This window comes from Lagopus muta, chromosome 3, assembly GCF_023343835.1.
Source record: "Lagopus muta isolate bLagMut1 chromosome 3, bLagMut1 primary, whole genome shotgun sequence".
NCBI classification, from domain to species: Eukaryota; Metazoa; Chordata; class Aves; order Galliformes; family Phasianidae; genus Lagopus; species Lagopus muta.
This window is the reverse complement of record NC_064435.1, coordinates 54,391,946-54,419,142: the sequence shown is the minus strand read 5'-3', so window position 1 is coordinate 54,419,142 and position 27,197 is coordinate 54,391,946. Positions and strand designations below refer to the sequence as shown.

Sequence of the window (27,197 nt, the reverse complement as noted above, 5' to 3'; positions counted from 1 at the left end):
AGATGAACGTCTATGGAAATGGACCTGTCCCTGAATACTTCTGTGTTTGGTGAAATTTCTTGGAAGACAAATGAAGACTTTGCATCCAAGTAACTTCAGTTACTTGCTCTTAGAGTATGTATATGCTTAGGAAGCCGTAGATATTCTGTGTTGATTTTTTTTTTTTTTTCCAGATCAGTGTAAGTTATAATCTACCTCCCATTTAAAAACAAGTTTATACTCGATGCTGCATTGGTTTCTTCAAGGTTCTGAAGATACAGAATGCCTGGATTCCCACATGTTTGTGAAAGTAATGTTATATTTTAAAAAGGCATTTACTGAAGTGCTGTTACAAAAATTTCCAGATATTGGCACATATTCTATCTGAAAATGCGATTTCTTTTTTAAATGGCTTCAAGTACTGTATTCCTTTTTTTAGGAAAACTTGTGGCTATTGCAGTGATTGATGACAAAAACTCTTCAGTGGAACATACCAGGTACAGAGTTGAGTACCAATGAATGGAAAAATGTAGTGGTATGGTGGAAAAATAATTCATTGACTTATAAAATCTTGATGCATTCTGGAGATTCCTTAGAAATTCAGAAATTCTAGACTAAATGAAAAGTTTTACCTTTAATATTATGTTCTCTAGATTGTGACATCATTATTACTTTGTTTATAGCCCTGTTTAAGTCCATATAGTTTTAAAGGGAGACTTTCAATGAGATCACGTGGAAAGTGATTGCATAGTTCTTTAAGCTATTGTGTCACTTTAAAATCTTGTGAACTCAAATACCCTCACTTTTCTAATATGGAAAAGAGTACTTAAGTTCAGGTGGTTTTGAGATAAATTTATTAGTTTTAAACAAAAGGCTGCTCTTCAGCTGCATTAAAATGAACTTAGTGATGCATAGCTATTAATTGCGTGCAGAACTTAGTAGTTGAAAATACCCTTTCTTAATGTGAGTCAGAATTTGCTGGAGACTGGAAGAACAAAACTTTTCTGTTAGATATGAGATTGTATATGTAAGCTGAGAAAATATTGTCCAAGTAGTGTGTTTACTGTTTTGACAAATCATCTTTGGATTTTCTTCAAGGTCACCGTGTCATACGTTCAGATGATAATAGGTGACGCAAAGCAGTCTGACACTCTTTTTCTCGTATTGAGACTGTATGCTAGCTAGCCTTTCAACCTATAAAATCAAGGAAGATGAGCAAAGTGTTTTTTTGTTGATTGAGCAAGCAAATATTATTGCTTATGCGATGCTATTTGCTATTTATTGGAGAAATCTAAATGCTTGAATTTTGACGAAGTATATCTTGGATTAACAGATGTTTTTTATTGTTTTTTTTGTCTCCAGACTGAAATCTATTATTCAGGAGGTTGCAAGAGATTATCGGGATCACTTTCACAGGTGTGCACTTTTCTACAATAGCTTCAATGAACTTCTGCATTAACCTTTCTAAGGCAGCAGTTACTTTTGTTTTTTCTACCTGAGAAATGGTATAGTGTTTTTTTGAACCATACACTGACATTAGTTGACTTTCATTAACTAATTTTGCATAACTGATTGTGCTGCAGCATTGCTTTTTTTTTTTTTTTTTTTTTTTTTTTTGCATTATAATGTTGATTGTATACTTCATTTACAAGAAAAGTATTTAGGACAAACTTATTTTAACACTGAGACATTACTACTTTTTGGTTTTTATAATGTTTTTCATTGCATTTCTTACAGGGATTTTCAGTTTGGCCATATGGATGGAAATGATTACATCAATAGTTTACTAATGGAGTAAGTACATATGTATTTCATAGAATCATAGAATTGTTTGGGTTGGAAGAGACCTTTAAGATCATCTAGTTCCTACCCTCTGTTATAGGCAGGGACACCTCCCACTACACCAGGTTGCTCCCCCATCCAGCCTGGCCTTCAATGCTTCCAGGGTGGGAGCATCCACAACCTCACTGGGCAACTTGTTCTAGTATCTCACAACTTACACAGTTAAGAACTTCTTGATATCTAATCTAAATCTATTCTCTTCCATTTTAGTCTCTTACTGGCCTTATAAAAAATCCCTCCCCAGCTTTCCCATAGGCCCCCTTTAAGTACTGGAAGCCTGCTATAAGGTCTCCTCAGAGCCTTTTCCAGTCTGAAGAGCCCCAGCTCTCTCAGCCTGTCCTCATAGGGCACGTGCTCTAGCCCTCTGATCAATGTTGTGGCCATCTTCTGGATCTGCTCCAACAACTCCATGTCCTTGTTTTGGAGGCTCCGGAACTGGGCGCTGTATTCCAGATGGTGTTTCACAAAAGCAGAGTGGAGTGTTAGAATCACTTCACTCATCCTGCTAATCACCCTTCTGATGCAACCCAGGATGCGGTTGGCCTTCTGGGCTGCAAGCGCACATTGCTGGCTCATGTTGTGTCTTCCATCAGTCAACACTCCAAAATCCTTCTCCTCAGGGCTGCTGTTAAGCCATTCTGTGCCCAACATGTATCTGTGCTTAGGATTGCCACAACCCAGATGCTGGAGTTTGCACTTGGCCTTGTTGAGTTTAATGAGGTTGGCATGAGCCCACCTCTCACAGCTTGTCCAGGTCCCTCTGGATGGCATCCTTTCGCCCTAGTGTGTCAGCATTTCAGCATTCCTTTTTTTCTCTTGTAGTTGTTGCTATTGTATTTAACTTAAAACAGTCATCTGAAGAATTCCTGCCTTTTCTGAATTAAAAAAAAAAAATAAAAAAAATCACTGTCTTCAGAAATATGTAGCTTTAATTAAACAAATGATACTATAATTTAATTTTAGATGTTTGTCTTACTGGTAGTGCTGATTGATGGAGTTTATCTTTTAGGTTTACTTAATAAAGTACTCTATTAGAACTGTATGTTGTGTTTTTTTCTCTGTCATTGGTGAAATTTACACAACACTATCAAAATTAGAAGTTTTATGTTTCCTGATAGAAATTTGTTCATACTCTAGCCATGTTTGTTTTGTTTGTTTTTTTTTCATTTCTGGAGAGGCATATTTTTTCCTGCAAGGGCATTTTCAAAACTGAAGCTTATTGGGATCTTGCTTTATGTGCCCTTACTTCTTGAAAAGCAGTTGAAGAATAAAGTACAGTATTTGCCAGTGATTGTGTAAGAGATCTTCCTAAGAACAGAGACAGGTATCTATTACCATTTGAGAAGTCAGCTTTGAAATATCACTTAGCAGACACCATGAATTCATGTTTTCACCATGGATTTGTAGAGCTGAAATGCAGAGATTCATGTATCTGTAGACAGGCAGCATGAAATGTGTAAAAGGTGCTATCTGCTTGTGGGGTATGTACTTGATACCTTTTGAAATATGTAAGTAACCTAACAAAATGCTTAATGTTTGTCCTTGTTTTGTAAAGATCTGTCACTAGGGAGTTTGGTTGCTTGGTGTTTACTGTTGACTTGTTCTTGTCTGGCCTTCTAAATGAAGGAAGGGCACAACAGGAATAAATATGCCAGCTTTGTACTGGAGGAGTGTTCTGAGTTCCTCTGTTGTTGATCAAAGTGCACACCATGAGCACCTGCAGTAGTCTGCAGTATCCATCTTCCACAGTGTCTGTCTTATATCTGTCTGGTCTTGTAGCTCTTGTGGATGCTAGATCTAAGGCCACAAGATGTCTACAAGGTCAAGAGTAAGAAAACAAGATAGATATGCAAATGCTCTAATTTAAAACTGTGCCACTAAAAGTTCTAGGAGATTCATGAGGACTTCAGAAGTACTAGTTATTATTTCTGTGGAATGCCTCTAGATTCGGTTTAGTACCTGAATACAAGTAATCTGAAAACATCTGTCTATCAGTTGGAGTAAAAGTGTGATTATTGTTTCAGTGCTTTCTGGTTGTCAAAAAATGAGACCCCCATTTTTCATTATTTCCTTTCCTGTGTGGTTTTCTCAGTTTGTCTGGCATAAATTTGCTTCATTTTTCTGTTTGGGAGGGTAGGAGAGGTATTTTACTGATGCAACAAAAACCTAACTGTTTTTTTACTCAGCACACTCCGCTGAGCACTAGAATTGATGTGCACAGAAGCTAGGGAGGTAGATGAGTTCCCTGGGATGAATAAAATGACGGGGAAGAACAAGTGTTATTTACAGCAGTAGTGATCTGGTAATAATTGTTGGATCTGTTCAGTTGGATTATTTAAACTTAATCTACAAAATGCCTAAATTTATCATTTGTTGTGTATGAAAAGCTGCTGTTGAACTAATTGCAGACTTGTAGTTTATTTCCTAAATGAAACATGCATTTCCAGTATAATTGGAAATCAGCAAAGTACATGGAAGAGAAGTATTTGCTGTTCACATGATTGCCTGAGTATTTTGAGTAAAATAATATAGTCAGGCCTTCAATTTTCCACTAGGTGGCAGCAAGTGAAAACAGGTAGAAAAAGCCTCTTGAAACTGGAGAAATCTATTACAGAATGTTTTATTCTTCCAGATGTGCATAACAATGAATACCCTTTCTTGACAAAGGACAAAATAATTCTACCAGTTGTCCCTGTTAGAAATACACTTGCAGACTTAGATGTAGAATCATAGAATAGCTTGAGTTAGAAAAGACCCCATGGATCAAAAGTTCCAGCGCCCCTGCCACAGTCAGGGTCACCAGTCTCCAGGTCTGATACTAGACCATGTAATTCCACTAATAGTGTCGTTTATTTCTGTCTTCAGCAATGGAAGAGAATGCTTCTGTTGAGTAAAAAAAAAAAAATATATGTATATATATATATAGTACTTAGAAGTGTGCTCAAAAGAAGAAAGCAGTATATTTAAGTATTTCACTGAAACATTCCTCATAATACATATTTGTGAAAGGTGAGGTATAGAACAACATTGTAACACCAACTGAAGGTGTCTGTGCATCTTTATTTCTCAGCTCTTTTAATAACCCAACTAAGCATGTGACTTTGAGTTCCAGGATAGCATATAAATTTTATATATCAAGTTTAATTTTTGGTTGCTTTTCAGACAACTCCAACAATTTAATTACCAAACTGTTAAATGTTTTAACTTTTTGGTGCTTTATTTTTCTGTTATGGGTGGGAAGTGGTTTACACTGCTTAGTATCAATTTCTTTTCCATATCCAAATAGTGAAACTTATTTTGATTATGTCCAGAGTGACGTATTTTGTCAGAAGCTGATAAGTTGTGATCAAGCACTTGATTTGATTGACTCCTTACTTACATAATTGTTCCTAATAAATAGAGAATAAAAATGTATAGGGGAAAACTGTATTTAGAAAATCCTCTTGCAAGCTTTCACTGTTGACAAAGCTGTTTTGTTTTTGTTTTTTTTTTTTTAATACATTCAGAAAGATGAAATTATTTTGTTATCTCTAGTAGGTCTTGTTTTCTGAGGTGCATCTTGGTTTAAACTTGAATTCTAGGAATATGGTCTGAGCCTTAAATCCTAGAGTTTTGTAGGAGCTTAGCGTTTTCATGGATAAATATTGAAGTTACTCAAGGCTAAGTTTGGAATTAAATTTAAAAGATTACTGTGTCAGAAAATGTGCAATAATTTCTTTGATGTGAAGGAAAATTAGAATCTTGAATAAATGCTTAGTACTTTTATACTGTTGATTACAGACATAGATTATAATAGCCACAGTGAAGGCTGAAATATCATCAATATTGCTTGGATTAGAAATAGACATGGGTGAGTCGCTGCTAGAGAAGAGTGAAAATATAGAAAAATGAGGTTTGCATTATCTTGTTTGTAGGAAAAATATGCTTGTATAGTGTACGTTTTTAAACTGGGCTAAGTTTGAATTTAGTCCTACTTGGAGAAGTAGATTATACTGTATTATCTCTAGAGGTGATTTCCAATCTGTTTTTTTCTGATCTGTTACTTAGTAGTGATTATACATTTGAACGTCAGCTAATGAGTAGTAATGGTTTAAAAACTCTAGCTTATTTGCTCTATCTTAAAGGTGTGTTTAAAATATATATATATATACTGTGTCCTTTTGACTTAATAGGCAGAGGTTGATTGATTAGAGCTGATCAACTGGGATTGAATTCTTGGGTTATAGTTTTGTGCACTGTGTTGTGCCACTACTGCGTTTGTAATGCAAGGCCACTGTCTGAGATCTCTCTCTAATAGGAAAATCACAAGGTATTTTATTTGCAATCGCTATGGGTATGTAACATGCAGTAAGTTTCAATAGCTTCACTGACACAGACAAGAAGAAAAAGTATTAGTAAGAAACAAGCTTATACCTTTATGGTGATTCTCTTTCTTCTTTCTTCTTTTATTTAAGGAACTGGAACTGGTATTTGCAGTGCACATGGGGAAGATTAATGATGTAGAAGTCATTTAAATTGCGATGATGTAGACGATTTTTTTTTTTTTTTTTACATCTAACCTTTTTTATGTTTCCAGTGACTTGACAATTCCTACTATCGTTGTTTTGAATACCTCCAATCAGCAGTATTTTCTACCAGATAGGCACATTGAGAACACAGAAGATATGGTTCAGTTTATTAACAATATCTTGGATGGTACAGCTGAAGTAAGTCATTGTGACTTCAAATATATTGTTGGTGTTCATTTTATAAGAAGTAAGAAAAAAAAGGTTGCTCTGATTGTCATGTCATATGTTTTATCTTCTTTTGTCTTCTTATCTTGGACACTGTCTATATATGTATGATTCTGAGTTCAGGGTTTTTCTTTGCTCAGATTTCTGATTGCAGAACCCTCTAATAGCAAGCAAATGTTGTTTTATTGTATAGAGCTTATTAAGTTATCTTGGTATTTCTTTTACTGCTGTCACTGATAAATTGAGAGCTTTTAATTCTCTTCCTGATTTCCTTGAAATTTTTTCTGGTGAATGTAACTTGGCTCTATGCTTTCTTTTGGGCAATGACTAAATCTATCAGCTTCATGAATGATATGTTCTGATTCAGAGTGGTGGCATGCTTCTTTTGCGTGTTTCAGACACAAGCTTGCTCTTCTCTAACTGCTTTTAATGACCTTTTAATAAGCCTAATTAATCCAGCCACAGTTGGTGGCTTGGACAATTTTTTTTTTCATGTTAGTAAAGCAAACTCAAACTTTGCTTATACCCTCAGTTGAGCAAAAGGCTGTGTTTTGGGGATAAGGAAAAGACTGTATCAGAGCTCTCATTTGTGTACACAGGGCAAAGTGGCCTCTCACTGAAAGAAGGCAGTGCTGACAAATCATCATGCTGCCTCCTGGAAGACACTTATGTCCAGTTCACTTTACATTGAATACTTACTGCATTAGTTGAATCTCGCATCACGTTATGCCAACAGTTTTAGGATGCTGAATAGCAATAACAAGTAAAGCTGTAGACTGTTTCAGTCACACAGGATACTTTAGTTTATTTAGTCTGACAGATTGGTGTATCAACAAAACAATATGGGTGGATTTGCTTGCAGTAAAGTTAATGACTTTACTAGCTAAGTATCTGAACACAAGGCAAGGGATATTCCAAGTAAATTCTTTAGTTGCATTTTTTTCTTCAGTTCTCAATTCTTTAATATTTTTAATTGCACTTGAAAATTCTGAATTATGTTTTTATTAGCATCTTTAACTTTGTTTAAACATGTTAGCATGTTTGAACTTTGTTTAAATATAACAGATTAAATTAGTTTGTCTGGTTTTTAACTTGAGTAATGGTATTTGTGATGCTGTGTGTTTTTTCTTGTACTATGACTTGTGTCTTTGTTTTGTTTACAGTATTTTAGCTAGAATGATTAAAGGCCTGTTTGAATTCACATCTTTGGTATATACATGAGAGAGCTAATATGGGATCGGACTTCATTGAAGCTAAATGATGTCTGTCGACATAAAATGGCATTACTACAGATATGTTCAGACCCAAGAAATCAGCAGTCTTTGAAGTACAGTGATAAACTAGTAATAGAATGTAAAATTTCTGAACAACAGTGAAATTTCTGAGAAATGCGACAATCCCTACCTCCTTTATTTGGAGGGTGTTGGAATATTCACCTTGTTATTCTGTATGGTCTTAGTAGCCTTTGAGTCCTTCATCTCTGTAATTTGCACTTCAGGAGAATTTGGTCAGGATCACGTTCTGGTCAGTTGATTTTCTCCAAAATGTAGATTCTCATCCTATTTGTTTCTCTGGCATCCTGAGGCAGGTGAAGACTGGCCTTCTTCAACACAAATTAGCTTCAGATTCATCTAGTATTTTGGAAGCTCTGCTAATTCAGGTAGTAATGCAGATAGTCTGATATTGCTGGCCGCAAACTATTTTCATTACGCTTGTGTATCTTTCTGTTACTTTTTAGATTTTTTTTTTTTAACTGCTTCTGTCTTTATCCATAAATAGATATCAATCAACTTAAAAAAGAAGGTTCAGAAGTCCTCTTCAATTTTATTGAATTTTATAATGGTTACACTGGTTTTTAGTTTTTCTTAGTGTTTCTCTATAGTAAGAGATGTTTAAGAGTGCCAGTTTACTGTTAACGATTTGCTTAAAATAGTTGTGGGAAAATTTTTCTTGAAACTATTGGTATGAATGTCCATGCTAGAAAAGTTGGAGTGTCTGGGCATTGTGAGATGCAAGAATAATTACTTTTCATTTCCTTCTAAAGGGGCTTAAGATTTCAAGGTCTGAAGAATGAACTTTTGGAATCAAAAATGAAAAGTGTCAGCAGTTTTGACATGGTTCCATTTGAAATTTCAGGCGCAAGGTGGTGACGGAGTTCTGCAGCGAATCAAGAGAATAGTCTATGATGCCAAGTCTACTGTAGTGGTAAGTTTTATATTTTGTCACTTAGACAGTGAGGAGCAATGGAAGGAAATGATAATGCCTTGTACTAGGACAGGCATTTAAAGAGCTATTTAGAAGAAGGAGGCTCATTGTTTCTGGAGACGGGTGACATGTCAAGAAGAGCATCATTTCGGAATAGAGATGCTTCTCCCTCAGCTGCTAATCCATGAATGAGGGGTAAGGACCCTGGGTCCATCCCTTCTGATTGCTTGCACCTGAGCTCACTGGCTTATCCATGACTTGTCACCTAGTGCTCAGTCATCAATTCAGATCATGACCTAGCAATTCCCATACAGATAGTAACCTTATCAATCAGGATGCATATGTTTTCATAGATTTTAGAAATATTTTAATATAAATCTGTTCACATATATGCTCACACACATATATGCATTAGGTTTAAGCCTAGTTAACTTCTTGACAGGAGTCTCTAATAACATTTTTTAGTGTGCTAAATATTCAGCATACAGAGTTTCTTATTTTTTCACTCGCATTCTGTATTAAAATCTGATGTACATTTTAAGGGATAGAGCAGAAAGAATTAAATGTTTTTCTTAACCCTCTTTTATTCCTTTCATTGGAAGCAATAACAGAATGTAAAACATTCTGAGGAAAGCTATTTAGGGTGTAAAGAGATTAAATACTATACTTGGTGTGGTTTTAAAACAAATATTTTATCATTCTTCTTGGAGGTTAACGATGCTTAACAGCATTTTATTGGGCAGAAGTACATAATGTTTTTTCTGCTTGTCATACATGAAAAAAAAAATCTTTGCTGTGAATTTGAATTCACGTTTGCTTGTTTCTTTATGTGGCTTCCAAACTTCTGTCAGCATGCAGCATTCATGCATCAGTTTCTGAAACCAGAAGTCCCTCCTCTTTATTGTGCAATAAAGTCTTTCAAGCTACTCTTTAATAGGAAGCTCTCTAATAACAAGTGGCTTCTTCAGTCATCATTCTTATGATGACTCAAACTCATTTTTGAGAATGAGACACAAATGAGAGTTTAAACTGGTTGTTTTAAAATGTTATTTTAACATTATTAGCACAATGGTTTCTCAAGCTGCAAACAATGGATAGAATTTGTAGCTAGTATGTTAACATTAATCATCCCACTGGAATATTACAATATTAACCTAAGACTTTTTTAAAATGAGCTTACAGTAGGAATGGCTAAAATGACTGCTTTGCCCTTCTTAAGAAAACTGTCTCAGTTCAGATCTTAGTAAATAAATATGCAGAGTAATAGGTAATGTGGTAACTGTGTATGTTCAGTGGAAGTTATTTTTTTACTTCAAATCTGTGTTCCAACAGTCAGTGTTCAAGAGTTCACCACTTCTGGGATGCTTTCTCTTTGGGTTGCCCCTGGGTGTCATCAGCATAATGTGTTACGGAATCTGCACAGCTGATACAGATGGAGGTGTAGATGAACATGAGGCAGTTAAAAAGGAAAACAGTGATCGGGAGCTCACAGATGATGGCAGTGAGGAGGAGCAAGAGGAGGAAAAGAACGGGAAGTATGCAGAACTTTCAGATGGAGAGCTTAAACAGAAAGACCTATTGGAAAAGAAAAAAGACTAATGTGTTGAGCAAAAAATCTCTAGAATTTCCAAATAGACTAATTTATTGAAGGTAGTCATTTATTGATGATCTTCATGAAAGAGGACCTTTTTGTGTCTGCGTTATGGTAGTTTTGACTTGCATGTGTTTAAATTTTCTCAGATATTGACAGGGAAAAGAGCTAAATAGGGATGTTCTCTCAATTGTCTTTAACAATTATCAAAGGAATATGAAGGAACTTGCAGGTACTTTTGGGGAGGTTTTTTATTGTTTGTTCCTAGAACAATGAGATAATGTTACTTGGCTTTAGTATACCTGATGAACTGATAATAGTACAGCCCAGCCGAGCACTCAAAATTAAGGCTGTATACTAAAAAAAATTCAAGAGATCTGTAAATTCTTTCAGAACCTTGATGGTTAAAGACATGTTACGGTTTTTCCAGGAACTCACATGTTTTATTGTTGCACATTATTTTGGAAAAATAATTTTTTGTTATCAAGTTAAATGTAAATTGTTATAAACCAGAGGACTGTTTTATTATGTACTAATGTAATTACTGGCAGTCGGGAATATCTCTGTGATATACAACATGTTAGCAGCTAAAAATTATTGGAGAACTACATTTTAAAACTTTTCAAACAAGGTTACATGTTAAATTGTTTTATGCTTACATAACCTTTTATTACAAATGATCATTTGTACTGGAAGTTTTCTGAAACTACAGTACAACTTGATAAAGGATGACACAAGCACTCTATTTTGCCAAAATCCCACATGACAAGCTTTTTGACTGATGTAAACATGTTTACAGTGTTTAGATTGTTACAAGTCTTTGAGGTGGTTTGTGTTGATATTACTATTTGAGACTGTTACCTAGAGAGTTAATGGAGCATAATATTAACTTTCATAAAGATTGATCAGTATAATGCATTTTTATTATCTGTTTTGTCACAATAGTCACTTCTAATACGATCCTGTGAAAATGACTAGTTTGTGTCCAAGGTTAAAATCTCCAAGGCCATTAGCACTGATGCTATGAAAAGTACCACGCAAACAGAACTTCTGTTGCTCCTTATCTTGGTATTCATGCTATTTTTTTTGTTCTTTTAAAGTAATATTACAATATAATACAGATGAAGTCCTCTGTATAAGGCAGCTAGATCACATAAGAAATTACTGTGCAGTAACTCTAAGTTAAGACGTTTTATATAAAGACATTGGTAAACTTAAATAGTCAAGTTTTGTGTTGGAGCAAATGATGATAACATAAAGCATAACTATGGAAAATGAATTGCATTCTTTTTGTTGTGGGAAGAAAATTTGGGTCTTCGGTTTAAGTAACTTGGTATTAGCCAGTGCTGGTTACAGTACGTAGATGACTGTTATCAGTGTTACAAACAAGGTCTAAAGTTAGGAAATATTTTTCAGAAAAAAAAAATTGATTTTTAATCAACCCACTTTTGTTTCAGAACAACAAGAAAATATGAGTTTGTATAATTCTGAATAGCAGGTGTCAGAAATGCTTTTTTTGCTTTTTGTTTTCTTCTTTTTCCTTTGTGAATTGCATTTTTTTTCCCCTTTTTTCATTATATTTGCATTATATTTGAGCTGGTTGTAAATAGTAAGTTGAGTTATCTTGCTTTTTTAATGTCTGTGTTTTGGTTTCTTTTTCAATATGCAGGATACCTTGAGTTATATTTTTTAGCATATACGTGAAGAGTGAGATGCTTAAAATTGTATTTTAGAGTTGTCTTTAACATGATTTAGAGATGTTGAGTTGCATTTTAAAACAATCACTCAAGGACAGGCTTTAAGTTCCTTTGGAATTCAACATAAGTCAGTGGTGGCAATAAGACTATTAATATAGTAAGATGTTTCCTGGATTTGTCTGTTGCCATGAGATTTCAAATACAAATCAATTACATGTTTAATTTTGGCTTTGACTGGGGACATGCAGCTTTTGACTAAAAGGTGAATGTGATCAGTGGAAGGCCACCCTTCATTCTGTAGTGTGCAATTAATAAACCAGCGAAAAACCTGACCAACAAAAGTAAAAAAGAAACCCATGAATTCTGCTGCATTGCAAACTGTACCTCATTTGTGACTCTTCATTTTTGTGGTTATTTTTTGTTTATAATCAAATGCTAGCCCAGTATCTTGCTGAGAAATCTTGTTTCTACAAAGCTGAAAATGATGAATGCTGTGTAAGAAACACCTCTCACTGGGTTCTGATACAACTGTAACATTCAACTGCTGAAGAAGAAAATGTATCTCAGTCACTTCTGAATTGTAATATTAATCTGATGTGTACTGAGCTATTGAAAATCAAGCTTGAAATGTACTGCTGTTTTCACCAAATCCTTTTCTCAGCTATGTTCAACAAGGCACAGGGAAAAGATGAGCATACGAATCATAGACTGAGTGTAAGAAGTGATATGCAATTACAGGAACTTACTGTGGTCATGCAAATAATTTAGATTGTTGTCAGAGGAGAATCTGTCATTTTATTCTTTTTTCTCAAATCTCTCAAGGTTTCTGAAAGCAACTTCACTGTCATAACCTGTTTTGAATTCATGAAATAACGCTGCTTATTGAATTCAAGTGAAGCCTTTTGTTTTTCTATAATAAAAACACATAATAGTACTTGTCTGCTTTGTTTAATTTATGGTGTGTTGAGGTGCTGCATGTTCTGTAGGAGGCAGCATTTCCTGCAACTTTTGTTGTAAGCATGTATTAAGCCTGAGTAACTCAGTTCAGTACTGTAGATGGCAGCTTTTGAAAAAGCTGATGCCTCCTCAGTATTCTGGAGAAGTTCTCCAGTTTTAGGAGTGAAACATTTGTTTATACTGCTGGGATACTCACTGAGTAAAACAAATACATTCCTGAAAGAAGGAATTTTAAATACCAACACATTCCATTAACATATTTGCAAATTTCTACAGCAGTTACTGTAGCAAAGGCAGCATGAGGTGAATTGTTCTATAATACTTTTCCTTCTGAAAGAACTTAATTTTGAGTAGTGTTGTCATTTGGTTTGAGCTGTCTTAACAGGAACTTTCCACAGTGTGGAGCTCAGTGCTTAAAGGATAGCATGACTACATTTTGATTGATCTAGTGCATCAAAGACTGCACAGAAAGGCTTCATTCTCATGAAATGTTTAAGGAAAAGGTTTATCTTGCTCTGTTTTTGGTCCAGAATTAATTTACCCATTTCTCTTTTGTCAGCATATTTGTAGAAGCCCTGCTTGGATGGGTGGAAGGGCGGAGCACTCTGGTGACAATCAAAAGCTCATTACTGAAAAGGGTACCGAAACAAAATGTGCTTCCGTAAAGCTTTCTTAATGTCCAACAAGACTACAGACATTTCAGGTCATGTTATGCTGAGTCGGTGGTTCTGGTTCTCAAATCTTTTCCAGAAATGCAGCAGCTTTCTGCTTTTTTGTTGTCATCTTGTAACATACTGAATCTCATTGAAACTGCTGCATGTTGTATTGGTATAACCAGTGGAGACAGTTTTGACAGTCTTGTGTTGAACACTTTGTTGAACTCTTAAATTGAAAGGTTTCTGTAGTCTGCCTAGGCAGCATAAGTACTCCCAAAACAATTATCTTCCTCTGGTTTCTGAAATGGTAACCGTTTTAAAGGATTACTCATACTAACCTGTATTTTGATTCTCTGACATAGAGCACCATTAGCAGCTGATGTGAAAGGTCCTGTTTCTAGTAGACTTCATTCTGCTTGTAAGCCAAGGAGCATAGAAGTGTTTGCAATTGTAGAATAAATAAAGCCATTTTACACAGAGCATTTTTGAATGGAGGATTGTGTCTTTTAACAATAAAACCTAAAATATTTTCAAGATCCTTTGAAGAGGGATGAGTAACCTTAAAGATTATTATTAGTGAGAGGAATAATGTTTTTGACTGGATTTATGTATAAGTTCTCATTGAAGAAGAGAGAATATGACTTCACAGAATTAGTGTGCAACTTGTCAGCAAATTTTACTGACATACAATGTTCCTTTCTGAGCATGCCACTTCACTTTCATTGCATCACTTCTGGTACTCAGCTGTTTTTATTGCTAGTTGACATAATCTTTGGCTGGATTAATGATTGTCCTGACCAAACCAGTGGGCAGTTTTATAATGCATTAAGAGATTGAATGTTTGAGGGCTGATTATGACGTGGATGAAAAAGCATGGACAGAAGTGGGAATGGAGCAGGATCCACTTATTCTCATATCCATAACTTGTTTTGATATAGCTGAGGTACATTCAACATATATTGTCTGTATTGCTAATCAACATTTAGGTCTTTTCAAAAGAAATATCTCTGCTTACTTTTCATAGTCAAATTTTGGCATTTTCATTCTGTTTTTACCTACAAAGTAAACTTTTGGCTGGATCAATTTGCTTGGCATAGTGAGTAGTATTACAACCCAGTCACAATTATTAGGAGATGTTTGTGTTGTTTGTCCACAGAAGCACGCACGGAAAGTCATTCACAATAATTTGTAGCTTTGCATTCTTTGAGATTTAAAAAAAAAAAAAAAAAAAAAAAAAAACAGCTCCTCTATTTTGTGTTAAGTTGCTACACCTCTAATTTAAAGGAATGGTGAATTAGAGTATAATTAAATATTGGCAAAGTTGGCAGCTTGTAATCTAAATGCTTTCAGGAATTAGGGACTTAATCAATAATGTGAGATTTGCATTTTCACCTTAAAAGCTTGCTGCAATTTTATTCTTGTTACTTGCACAGTTGATGTTGACTTCTAGTCCAAAGCAGACAATGTACTGTTGACAGACTAAAGACCTAAGTGATTCAGCATTTAAATAAGTAAATAACCTGTGGGAGTGGCTTAAAACCTTAGGGTAAAGAAAGGAATTTGACTTCAGTATCGACAGAACTACTCCAGAAGTATTTTTTTTTTCTTTTACCATTAAATCATTTTTTTTAATGACTGACAGCAGTTTTTAGATAGAATAGTACAAAAAGACTAACAGAATCTGAATATCCTGACATTAAGGTAGCTTTAGCTTTCTTCTTTGTAATCACTATGAGATTTACATTGTGGAATATTCCTTGGTTATGTAGAAATTGGGAGAAAAATGTGTTGGTCCAGACAAGTCCCTGGCAATTCATTAGTTTCACCTGAGCTAGTGAAAAGAGACTAATTGGCTTCAGCAGGTCTACCATTAATATCTGTTTCTGAGTTTTGGTATTGAATGCTATAAATTATGCTATGCTGTCATGCAGAACTGTGATTTATGTGAAGATAAATACATTGTGTGAGATGATCTTTGAGATAACAATACTGTAACACATATCTCACCTTCTTTCCTCCTCAGCCTTTTAAAAGTATGCATTAAAACAATCAACAAAAAAAAAAAAAACAAAAAACAAAAACACAAACATATATGTGTTTTAATTCTTTGCCTTGTTTATGAAATCCCAAAGCACTTTAATCGCATCCCAAGTGTCCCAATCGCGTCCCACAGATTGCTAGAGATAAGACAGCATGTTGCATTATTAACTTTTCAAAATGTGCCTGATCCTGGGTGTATGTCATGAAGTAAGTAGCATGATGAGTTTATCAATGGGTGCTGAAAGAGAAGAGGAATTATTTTCCAAAAGGTAAGCAAGCGTTTTTCTGTGGTGAATGTCTCTGACAGACAGTTGTGCCACAGTGTGAAACATACATATTTAAGTAGCTGAGATATTCTTGTATTATGTTGTTATGCTTTAAAATAAAAGGATTTTTAGCAAGGTGAGTGCAATGCTAGATTTTAAGAATAGGTTTTAAATGCAGATATGTATCTTGGCCTGAGTATAGTATAGTATAGTTATGTATTTACACTTTGCATCATGCTTTGTCAAAATTTAATTGGGTTTCAAGATCAAAGTTGTCAACATATTCAGTGAAGCTGGGTTAAGTTTGTTTCTTGTGAGCTCCTGGAATTCAAGCCTGGTGCAGAAACACTGTATTTATTTAATGGGTCATAACTGTGCATTTGCTTTAGACAGTGAAGAAATAATTTGCTGGTACAGCTATTATCAGAAATGTAGATGCTTAGATGTGCTAGGAATAAGATCTCCTTTTGCTTGTCTAGCTTTGTGCTCAAGCCATGTATAGAAAAATAATCAAATTGTTACCTAATGGAAAATGATTGCAGCTTTAATCCTAAGATAATAGCAGGGAACAAGTTATGAGCCTTTTTTCAGTTTTGTAAATAATGATTGTGAGATGGGAGAAAACTTTTCATACTGATGTCTATAACTGTGATATTCAAAAAGTATGACGTTGCCTAGAAATGTGCAGCAAGGCTCAGGGGAATGAAACTCCCAGTGAGGGCTAACTGGTTATTGAAAGTAAGAATACTCCTCATATTAAGGTACTGCAGGGACAGGGAAGAGATAGTAACATTGTGAAATAAAATAATAAAACTGGTAACATTCAAATACTACATCATGCTAGTCTTCTCTTAGAAGAATGTTTATAAGACTGAACTTGTATCAGAACATTATGCACTATGTTGGAAAGAAACAGTGAAGTGTTTCCTTATTAGTGGAAGGGCAGAAAGAAGAAGTGCCCCAGTGCAGATTCTTGGTGTGAGCCTGGGCTCCAACACTTAATTCTTGTCATTCCTCAGAACCAGGAGCTTCTGCAGGGGGCTTCCTTAGCCTCCACCAAAGGGGCATTGGTAACCCCAGTGGTCTTCAAAAAGTGCTGGATGTTGAGCACACTGAGTCAGAGATTTCAGGAGCCTGATCTTTGACACGTAGGCCATGTGCTGTTCTGAGTGGTTTTAATGAGTGATTTAAATTTCTCATTTCAGTTGTACTGACTGAAGCCGTAAGGAAATTGATACTTTTTTTAAAAACAACAACAACAACAAAAAACCAACAAAAAACACTTGAAGTAATAATTGTGTTGCCGTGATGGTGGCATATAAGGAAAGGAAGAACATACGAGCTATGTAGATGTGCAGGCACAAAAGCCTGTATGATGTTTCTTCCTGTTGTTCAGGCCTATACAAGCTCAGCTGACATGAGGACAAGGTCACTCTGCTTTGGGGACAGTGAGCTCATGATCACAGATGCTGGCTTGTCTTTGGGCAGTAAACTTGCCCTGTCATGCTTAAATTAGAGTGTAGACGTGCCATGAAGCATTAAGCTCAGTTTCTGGTCATTTTCTTTTGACTTGGAGTGCAGTTTTAGGCAAGTTACTTAGGCTGTAGTTTCATTATACAGCAACTTTAATGACAGTGCTGGCCTCAGGAGTTACTGTCCTCCTGCCTTTGTACACTGCCTTTCAAATTAGGGCCATACAAGTTGCTCTAAATGTAATGCTGTACATGGGTAAATGAACTGATCCAGGTGAGTATAGCTCCTTGGACATAATAGCATTGTAGGGTATGAGACAGCACCATGGATTTGGAAGCAGCTAAAAGAGTGGGAAACTCCTTAGGCATTTTTCACGATAAACTGGATTTCTTGACATAGGTATTAATTTCATCCCTTGATTACTCCATAAAAAAAAAAAAAAAAAAAGAGGTGATTTGGCTGAGTCTCTACAGAAAGGACTCTCCACTTTGGTATTTCACGGTCCCTCTCAGCACTGCAACAGTATGTCTCTGCTTGCCAAGGTATGGTTAAAATGGAAGAGTAAAAAATACAAGCCCTGCCATATTCAGCAGAATGCATCTTACACTGAGTAGAACAACACTGAATGGGAAGGACACACTTCACAGGGTGTAACCCTGTCACTGTCATAGTGACAGGATGACTCACTGGGTTTTACATTTGTAGACAAGCTCTGCTTTACAGTTTTGCAAGTACATTTAAACCCATGGACTGCTAAATGTCTGAGGCTAGATATAGCAATCTTTCCCATTTGTGCATGGGTACCTATGCAAATAACTAAGAGAAACAGGAGTTGCAATATAAAAATAGTAGAATTTTCAGACTTGCATTTTTGCAAGAGAAATGGTCTGATATGTGTAGAGAGAGAACAGTTTTTGGTGAAACTTTCTAACTGAAAATCTAAGAGCTTGGTGAGGTGGATAGGTATAAGAACTGATGCAAAAAAGGGTGAAATAAAGATCTGAAATATCTACAATCCTTTGTTTTGGAAGTACTTTTCCCAGGTTAGATGAGAACACTGTGGTTGTTGTAGCCTTAGAGAAATATAGGATACTAAAGACATTATGTTCCTAGTAACTTGACAAAATTAAAAGCTACCATTATCCATCAGCATCCAGAGATATGCGGTGATGAACTAAGCGACAGCATCTGCCAGTTGCTTTGGGTGAAAACATTGTCCTTTAACTTTTCATTTGCCTATTGTGTCTATTAATTCATCCTCTTTAATTTCCCTTCTTTTTATTCTAATTTTCATAGAACCACAGAATCATAGAATGGTTTGGGTTGGAAGGGACCTTTAAGATCATCTAGCTCCAATCCCCCTGCTATAGGCAGGGGCAGCTCCCACTAGACCAGGTTGCTCAAAGTCACATCCAGCCTGGTCTCAAATGCATCCAGGGAGGGGAACTGACAACCTCACTGGGCAACTTGTCCCAGTGTCTCGCTACCCTCACAGTAAAGAATTTCTCCCTAATATTTAGTCTAAATCTACTGTCTTCAAGTTTAAAGTCATTTCCCCTTATCCTGTTGCTACCTCCCTGTAGAAAATATCCCTTCTCAGCTTTCCTATAGGCCCCCTTCAGGTACTGGAAGGCCACTATAAGGTCTCCTCAGAGCCTTTTCCAAACTGAAGAGCCACAGCTTTCTTGTCTTGTCTGTGTAGAGGAGGTGCTCTAGCCCTCCGATCATTTTCATTGCCCTCCTCTGGACCTGCTCCAGTAACTCCTTGTCATTTTCTCTTTCTTTTGTATTGTACTTTCTAGCAATTTTGTCATTTTCTAAGATTTTGATTTTAGTTCCTTCTCTATGCATCAGCAGTCAGAAATGCACAGAAAATGTCAGATGATGAAGAAACAATCTGTAGTTAAAAATCTTCATTTGGACTACTACATGACCACGACTAAAGACACATCACTTCATAATGATGTTGCTCTATCAGTGGATGATTGTACTCAGTACCTTACACAGGTTTGTGCATTAGTTTTGGGCTGGTGAAGATGGAATTAATAAGACATTAAAATAAGGATAAGGTTATGACACATATCTTATTTTAATGTATTTGTATGCAGTACATAAAATATTTTTCCTTGAGCCTTGCCTGTGGGGAGTTGTCAAATTTTAGCTTTATATGTAGAAAGCTATAAATTTAAAATATTCTTTTGAATTTTTACTGCATTTAAGGAAGACTTTAGGACTCTTTCAATGCAGACCATACAGATAAGCAGCTGCTGATTAATTCTGTTTTGACCTCAGATGATAAACATGCTGTGCAAATTACTTCTTTCCTTCTAACCAAGTATTAATCTTTATCATTAAAATACCATGGATACAAAATGATGTGCTACTCCTTTTGTTCGTATAGTTAATCTTTGGATCAGCAATTGATGTTCAGTAAGTTAATTATAAACATATAAATTATATAAATACATATATTGATGCAAGGAATGTATTTTTCAGACTGAAAAAAACACTGATTTCTTTCAGAGTTTTTATTTCTTCCTTATATCCCGTTTTTAAGAGAAAGTAGATATGAATGCAACCTCAGAGTGAGTCATTTTGACATAACTGCATGTCTGTGGCAAACATAGTGGTTACTATTGAAGTTCATATGCTTGTTCTCCTGGAAAAACCATTTTAAAATGAAAATAAAATAATATTCTCACCTATCCAGAATGCCACAATTGGAACTCCAATCCTAAGGTATATTTGCTGAAACATCTTTCTCCTTCCCATGTTGTGCTGAAGTAAACATCAACATAAAAACAAAGTAATGGGCCTGTACAACTGATAGGTATGTAGGCAGTTCTCACAATGGAAATAACTCTTCTTGCTTCTTTTACACATGGCCAATCTTACATAACGTTCATGAGAATAACTCCCAATTAATTCATGTTTTATACTTGAGCAGAACTATAACATCCTTATGGATTCCTCAAAGATTTCTACCACTGTAGTTTGCTATATCTTGCAAGACAAATTTTGGGGAATTTTTAGTTTGTCAATGGCATTGCATTATCTAACTAATTTCTGTTTACCTGCAGAAATAGAACAGCAATAATAACGATTCTGCAAAATCTCTCTTGTATAATTCAAGCCCTAAATATCACAAATCAGAAGTTAGTCTGGGTGTGATTACTTAAACTTAGGCATTAGGACTGTTGGTTCACATAATTTCCAATTAGATAAGTGTGTCTATTGCAATCAGATGAAATGGTTGATTTAATGTAAACAAAACAATGAGTGAAGTTTAGTCTGTGCCACAACTCAGTTCTCTCAGAAAAAAAAGATTGTATTTATCTGTTCCTCAACACTAAGACTGGTGTCTGGTTAGCTGTAGTTCATTTAAATATTTGAAACATGGTCTTCGGATGCGGAAGATCAAGGTAATACTTAAATTTAAAAGAAGCCGATCTATAGATTGCAAAAAAAAAGTACTCTCTCCCTGTCAATTCTCTAAAACACAACTGTAAGAAACAGAATTTTAAGACAACGCACTCACCTTTTGATGCTTTTGGATCCCAGTGGTACCAGGTTGTTCAGCATTATTTTAGAGTAACTCGTTGTGTAATGATAAATCATAAATTAATAATAATTTATAAATTTATAGGTTCTGTGTATGTATCACTATGTGACTATCACTGTGTGATTTTAGACAATTTAAAACTTAGAAATAAATTCATCACCAATTAAATAGAATTTCATACAGTACAGATAATGCAGGTCTTGTTATTAAGCAATAATGATAACATGCTTCTTCAATATTCATATCTTTTTTGTTTTATATATTAATTCATCAGAGCAATATTTAAAAATTGTTTAATTATCCATTCTTTCAATTGTCCGAGATCAGGAAAATAATCACCCCAGTGAATAAAAAGGGAAAAATATTGTAACTATCAATTTCCTGTGTATTTCAAGTTTTCATTAGTATGTGACTCAATTATTAAGGGGATTAATAGGGAAAATGTAGATTGTATTCCCTGATGAATAGATTGAAAATACTATGGGTTGTCTGGTCCACAGAAAATTAAAAGAACATCTCTGAAGTTAACATTATACGTTTTTAAATAGCAACTAAGACAGCTCTGGACCATTCCTTAGGAAAACAGACTATTGAATTTAATTAGGATTTCAAGTCTTAACCTTCCAGCAGTGCTTCTCTGTTAATATGGTAATATTAGCAAATGCCAAGTCTCAAATATAACTCAGTATGTTAATGTGACTTCTTAATAATTAACAGCCTAATCCAATCCTTCTGGAGCAAGTCCACTGGAAGTCTCTGAAATATAATTACAGATTTAGAAATAATTTGATGGGAAAAAAAACATAGTGTTTTTCAAAAGAATTTTCAAAAAAATGCTTTCAAGTCTCTGCCTTTAATGCTTTCTCTTTGCAAATGTTCTGATACATTCTCCTCTTGAGCCCCACCACTCAGTGGGGTAGAAAGTGTTTTGTGACAGCATTCACTACGGATTAGTAAAACTCAGAAGTGGGTTTCAGTGCTTTATATTTGAAAATAATTAGACTATGCAGTGTAAAATTTTAAAACATACATTTGAGAGAAAACAACCCTACTAATCAAAAGAGAGATTATGTTAGGAAAAAAAAATCTTTGCAGTAGGGATGATCAAACACTGGAATGGGCTTCCTAGAGAGATGGTTGTTGCCCCATGCCTGTCAGTGTTCAGGCATTTGGATAATGTGCTCAATAACGTGCTTTAACTTTTGGCTAGCCCTGATGTGGTCAGATAGTGGGACTAGATAATCTTTGAAGGTCCTTTCCAATGGAGCAATTGTATTCTTACTGTAATGAATAATGGGTTCAGTTCAGCTCTATTGTAGTTTGATGCATGCTGTGTTTAACTGGCAGAGGCTTAATCCAATGTAATAGTTTTAGACCCAGGTTATCTGCACCAGTTTATTTATATGATTTTTATTTAAAAAATTTCTAATATACTCTGACTACCATCATGATCTTTTGCTTGAGTAACCCAAAATAACATGTTACCGTAGACAGACAATGATTGTAATGCTTATCTGAATGGTAATTTTGCTTAAAAGTTATTTTGCTCTGGAATTCCAAGTGGACTTGCAGTATGTTGAAGAGATTTCATTTCCAAAACAAAAATAAAAAAGAAAAAGAAATCACAAACCAGTCATAATTTTTTCCGGGGAGTTTGGCTACCTGCAACTTCATGCATTTCTTTTCCTATTGTGGCCCTTCCATGAACACATTATTTGTCTCCATACTGGAATACTCTTCAACTGTCTATTTTGAATGGAGGCAGTAAAACAAGGTGAACTATATTTAAATAGCTATTAGATTCAATATTTTTCTATTCAGCTGAAGTAAACTCAGCTCAGTAAACACATAGCAATCAGGTAACAACAAGTGTATGACTTACCTATAACACCTACTGGAAAAATAATATAAGCGTTTGAAATAGTGAAAGGTTTTATTTGTATTTTTTTCTTGTAATGCTTATTTCTGTGTTGGTTTCTTGAACATTTTCTGTGTTATGAACATTCTCAGCTTCCGCTGTCTAAATTAATAGTAGTCATAGTGGACAGGGAAGTCACCACAGGGTTCGACAATGTGCCTTACTAGGGTACATTTTTTTTCTCTTCTGATTATAATCAGGACTTATTATTTTATCACAGCTTTTTTAAAAAGGGAATTTTTATTGTAGTTGTTTAGATTCACATTTAATTCCAGTGTCGCATTAAAAAAAAAAAAAAAAAATGAGAGGGAAAGAGAGGTTAAATTTAGATTCTGGTTTCTAGTTTACAATCTAATTAGCATTACATGCTGATAATCAATAAATTGACTGCTCCATCTCTTTAAATTTCTCTTTTCCAAAGTGCGGGAAGGAAAACTCAGGTTAATAATGTCTGGTAAGGAAGAATGCTATTTTTATCTTCTGTGTAGTCGTTTTAAGCTTTATTACTCCAAGAATTTCTGAATGTTATCTATAAAAACAAAGTTGAAAGAGTGTCAGCTGAGTGTTTCAGAAAATGAAGTTCTTAACATGCCAGAAATATCCAAATTTTGTGTATTTTGTAATTTGCTGGTAAGTTGTCATAACAGATATTTTTCAAAGTGTAATACAGTAGCAGAATGCAGATTTAAATGCAGATTTTTCACAATACAATCAAAGAAAGATTATATGTATCAACACTTGGGCACATTATCTAACATTTGGCAGATTACAAGAATCCAAACCAAGTAACTGATGCTTAACTTCATTATAGTTTTGCTGAAGTGTTAATTAGTGATTGAAAGTGTACAGGAAAATTACATGAAGAACATATTTTAGTAAGGTACATAGGCAGTATTTCAGGGATATGTTGAATTTACTAAATTAAAAGATTTAATAAACCTGTTTTTCAGTGTGGAAAGTCTGTTGCAGCTTTGTTACATACACAAAGGTGCGAAAATGGCACTGGGAATTGAAAATTCATTCAGTATTGGAAAAGACTGGTAAAGTATGTACTTGTCCTAGCATAACATATATTATATAATATATGATGTGTTTGTCCATAAAGTATATTGTAATTTTTTAAATACTGTCATAATGACAAACCAGTTCTGTTTTCAAACCAGTCAAATCCAGATCTGCCCCTGTGTTTTTTGAGATTGGAAGCCCTTTGATGTCTTGATAAAGGCAAATGGAATTTTGGTATAAATGTAGGACCTGCTCTACAGGAATGCTCTGTTGACCATGGTAAATGACGAATTTTAGATAGCAAAGACTTAGCACCTCTCTCAGATGTGGCTGAACCTCTTCTTTCTGTGCATGAGGCTTTTATAAAGTGTTTGCTATTGCACACAGATAAAGTAGAATACCCTTGTAATTAGTTTTCTTTGCTAGACATCAAACAGTTAAAAAAATATATAACTGTTTATTGTTATGGGATTAAACCATGAGCCATGTTATTAGCTTGCTTGTAGAACTTAATGCAAGCTGTAAGGTGTTCACAAATCTTGCACAATGCTTTGACACATTATTATTCTAATCGTGTTGTATCTTTTTATAAAGTTTTACTGCGCTGTTGTTTAAATTGTATTGCTGTGGAGTCTTATCATTTTTAGAGTTCTTATATAATGAGTTTCAGGCATCTCACTTTTGGAGTTTCTTCAAAGCGAGCAGTACAGGGATATGTACGAACCTGCTTCATCATGGTGAGGTTGATGGAAATGTGTGTTGCTTTGTGTCTTAAAATGCCTGTGGTTTTCTTCATGCACTCTATTGGTTAACAAATGCAAAGCCAGAACTATATTTGTTTTTCTTCCTGAAAGCAACAATGCTTGTAAGAGGAATCACTTTAAACTGATTTCTCATCTCTATGCATTCTAAATAATAATAATAATAATAAAATAAAAATTGGCTGAAGTATTTTAAAAAAAGGAAATATTTTTTCCTATTTTAATTAGGCAGTAGTCTCCTTTTCCAGTGGAATAGTGATAAAACCAGAGGATCTTTCTCATTCTTCTTGCAATTAGTTCTCACTAGCATACAAGTATTAAAAAAATGGCCTGGTTAGAGAAAAAGGAAGCTTGTTATGATTTTTAGTTCCAGAGATAGGTACTTACATTCCAGGGTTCTTAGGTGTTGATTTAAATTATTATGACAGATACATGGCTACTTTTTACAAAGGAAGTCTTTGTCTTTATTTGCTCCATGTGAAAAGGATAGTCTAATTCAGAGATGTTTTTCTCAATCAAAAAATGGAGAGGAACATGGATGATTTGTCCTTAGATAATACCAATAATAAAATACAAGATAAATTAGATGAATTCATTTTCTTCCCCAAAGAGGCATGAATATATTTAACTTTTTCTTCCTCACGTTTTCTCTTAAGAAGGAAGAAGACTGAGTTTGGAACTGGTGCACAAGGCTGATGACAGTCTCTATCCACACCCTTTGCCATTTTCCTTTTAATGATTTTTCTCTTTGGATGATCATTAGCTGTAAAGGAAAAAATATTTCCATAAGCATACAAGACTTCCAGGCTCATATCCCTAATTACTATTCTTTGGAAAGATGACAGCACATTTCGCTGTAATTATAGCTCAGCTGGATGTGTTCTTATGAAAAAAGGACTCATTTTGGATTATTGTAAAAGATGTTAGCATGGCGTTCTCTAAAGCATGAAATGTGAAACCAGCAAAGAATAGACTTGATATTCTTACTGATTTCTAAGGAGAGCAAAATTATTTGTGATGGATCTCATGAATATTTATTTTCCTTTTACAGAAACTGAGACACTTGATGTTTTAAAAAAAAAAATGTATATCGAAAGAGGAATATTAGACAAAGATATTACTGAAGACAGCTGGTTAGCTGAAAAGACAGCAAACCAAATCTATAGCTGCTGTAACTTTAACGAGTAGAGAATCCACACTTGTATGTAAAAAACTAGCCCAAAGCATTTTTGTGAGTCCTTAAAGTACAGTGCTATTTAGACCAGAAAAACTGGAAGGTGCTGCTTGAAATATGGGTGTGTAGATGTCTCCTTGCTTATTTTCATGATGCAATTAACTTGTCATTCCACTGTTGTTTTTTTTTTTTTCTCTTACTGGGTTATTAAAGTATTTTTCTCTGTTCTGATAAAGTGCTTGCATGAAAACTTTGAGCTGAATTTATCTGTCTGTAACATCTGAAATTTGGGAGACTTGTGCACTTAGAAATTTATTAAAACAACTATAAAAATATAGGAAAGCAGACCATCTTCCTTACTTTCTGCTGAAAATAATTTCATAAATGAACAATTCAGTATTACGATTTTTTTTACTCGTGAAAAAGTTGGGTAAATGCAATGGGAAACTACTCAAACAGTCATATCCGAATCACTGGTGTTTGTGGTTGAAAGGGATACAGTCCTATGCCAATTTTCAAGACAAATGAAAGCATGGCTAGATTAAGCAGGCACCTTACTTTAGTCTAAAATTCCTTCTAGTGAACATAATGACATTATGTACTGCATCCTGCTAAATAAATACAAAACCCCCAGACCAACTATCAGCTTTTCAAATTTCTACATGTTTTAATAGTATTAATTGATGCTGAACCAAGGGTAACTTTAAGTGCTTTGCCAATACACTTGCACTACATCTACTGCGGCTTTCCTATGTATATTGCTTCTGATTATAAGTTGAGCTAAGGTAATTTCATTTGTTATGATATCTTTTTATGAAATGCTGTAAAAACAGAAACGCATATAGCTTTTATAGAATATGTTGAAGATGATTTTACTTGGTAAGTCTTTATAGGTATAAACTGAAATATATATAAAAACTGATTGGGGAAAAGATAAAATACTATGGAACTGTCTTAAAAATCAGATAGTGGTAGGTGCTCTGTATTAAGGTATTAAATGAAACATCAAGGGTCATCTTGCCAAAAGGTAGACATCTCAAACAAAATCAAGATTTTGTTTGTTTGTTTGTTTATTGAAGGAAAGAAAGCCTTTTGGCTCAGGAATCTCTGGTAAATGGAGATGGAAGCCTTCAAACAAAACTATTGGCATTTATACTTGTGGTTATACAGATATGTTTGTAAACAAGTTGGAATTATTTGCTGTATGATTCTCATATGAGGTATGTACAATGTGCTTTTTACAGGAGCTGGAAACATATAGTGCTTCATGTAGAAAGACAGCAATTGTCTGTATGCTGGCCCTGGCTTGTTTTTGACTCTTTCCAACACTGCCATTAG

The 27,197-nt window shown here is 34.8% G+C and overlaps 1 protein-coding gene across 3 annotated transcripts in view; it reads left to right on the top strand.

Annotated features, from left to right (window-relative positions):
* Positions 1-14,140, top strand: part of TMX3 (thioredoxin related transmembrane protein 3) — a 29,902-nt gene extending 15,762 nt beyond the window's left edge. For all 3 annotated transcript variants that reach the window (XM_048939348.1, XM_048939349.1, XM_048939350.1), the window contains 6 exons: positions 419-476; positions 1,342-1,395; positions 1,717-1,773; positions 6,398-6,527; positions 8,691-8,759; positions 10,092-14,140. In XM_048939348.1, coding sequence (XP_048795305.1) covers positions 419-476; positions 1,342-1,395; positions 1,717-1,773; positions 6,398-6,527; positions 8,691-8,759; positions 10,092-10,358 — 635 coding nt within the window. In that variant the 3' untranslated portion in view covers positions 10,359-14,140. The remainder of the gene's footprint in view (positions 1-418; positions 477-1,341; positions 1,396-1,716; positions 1,774-6,397; positions 6,528-8,690; positions 8,760-10,091) is intronic.
* The last annotated feature ends 13,057 nt before the right edge of the window (positions 14,141-27,197 follow it).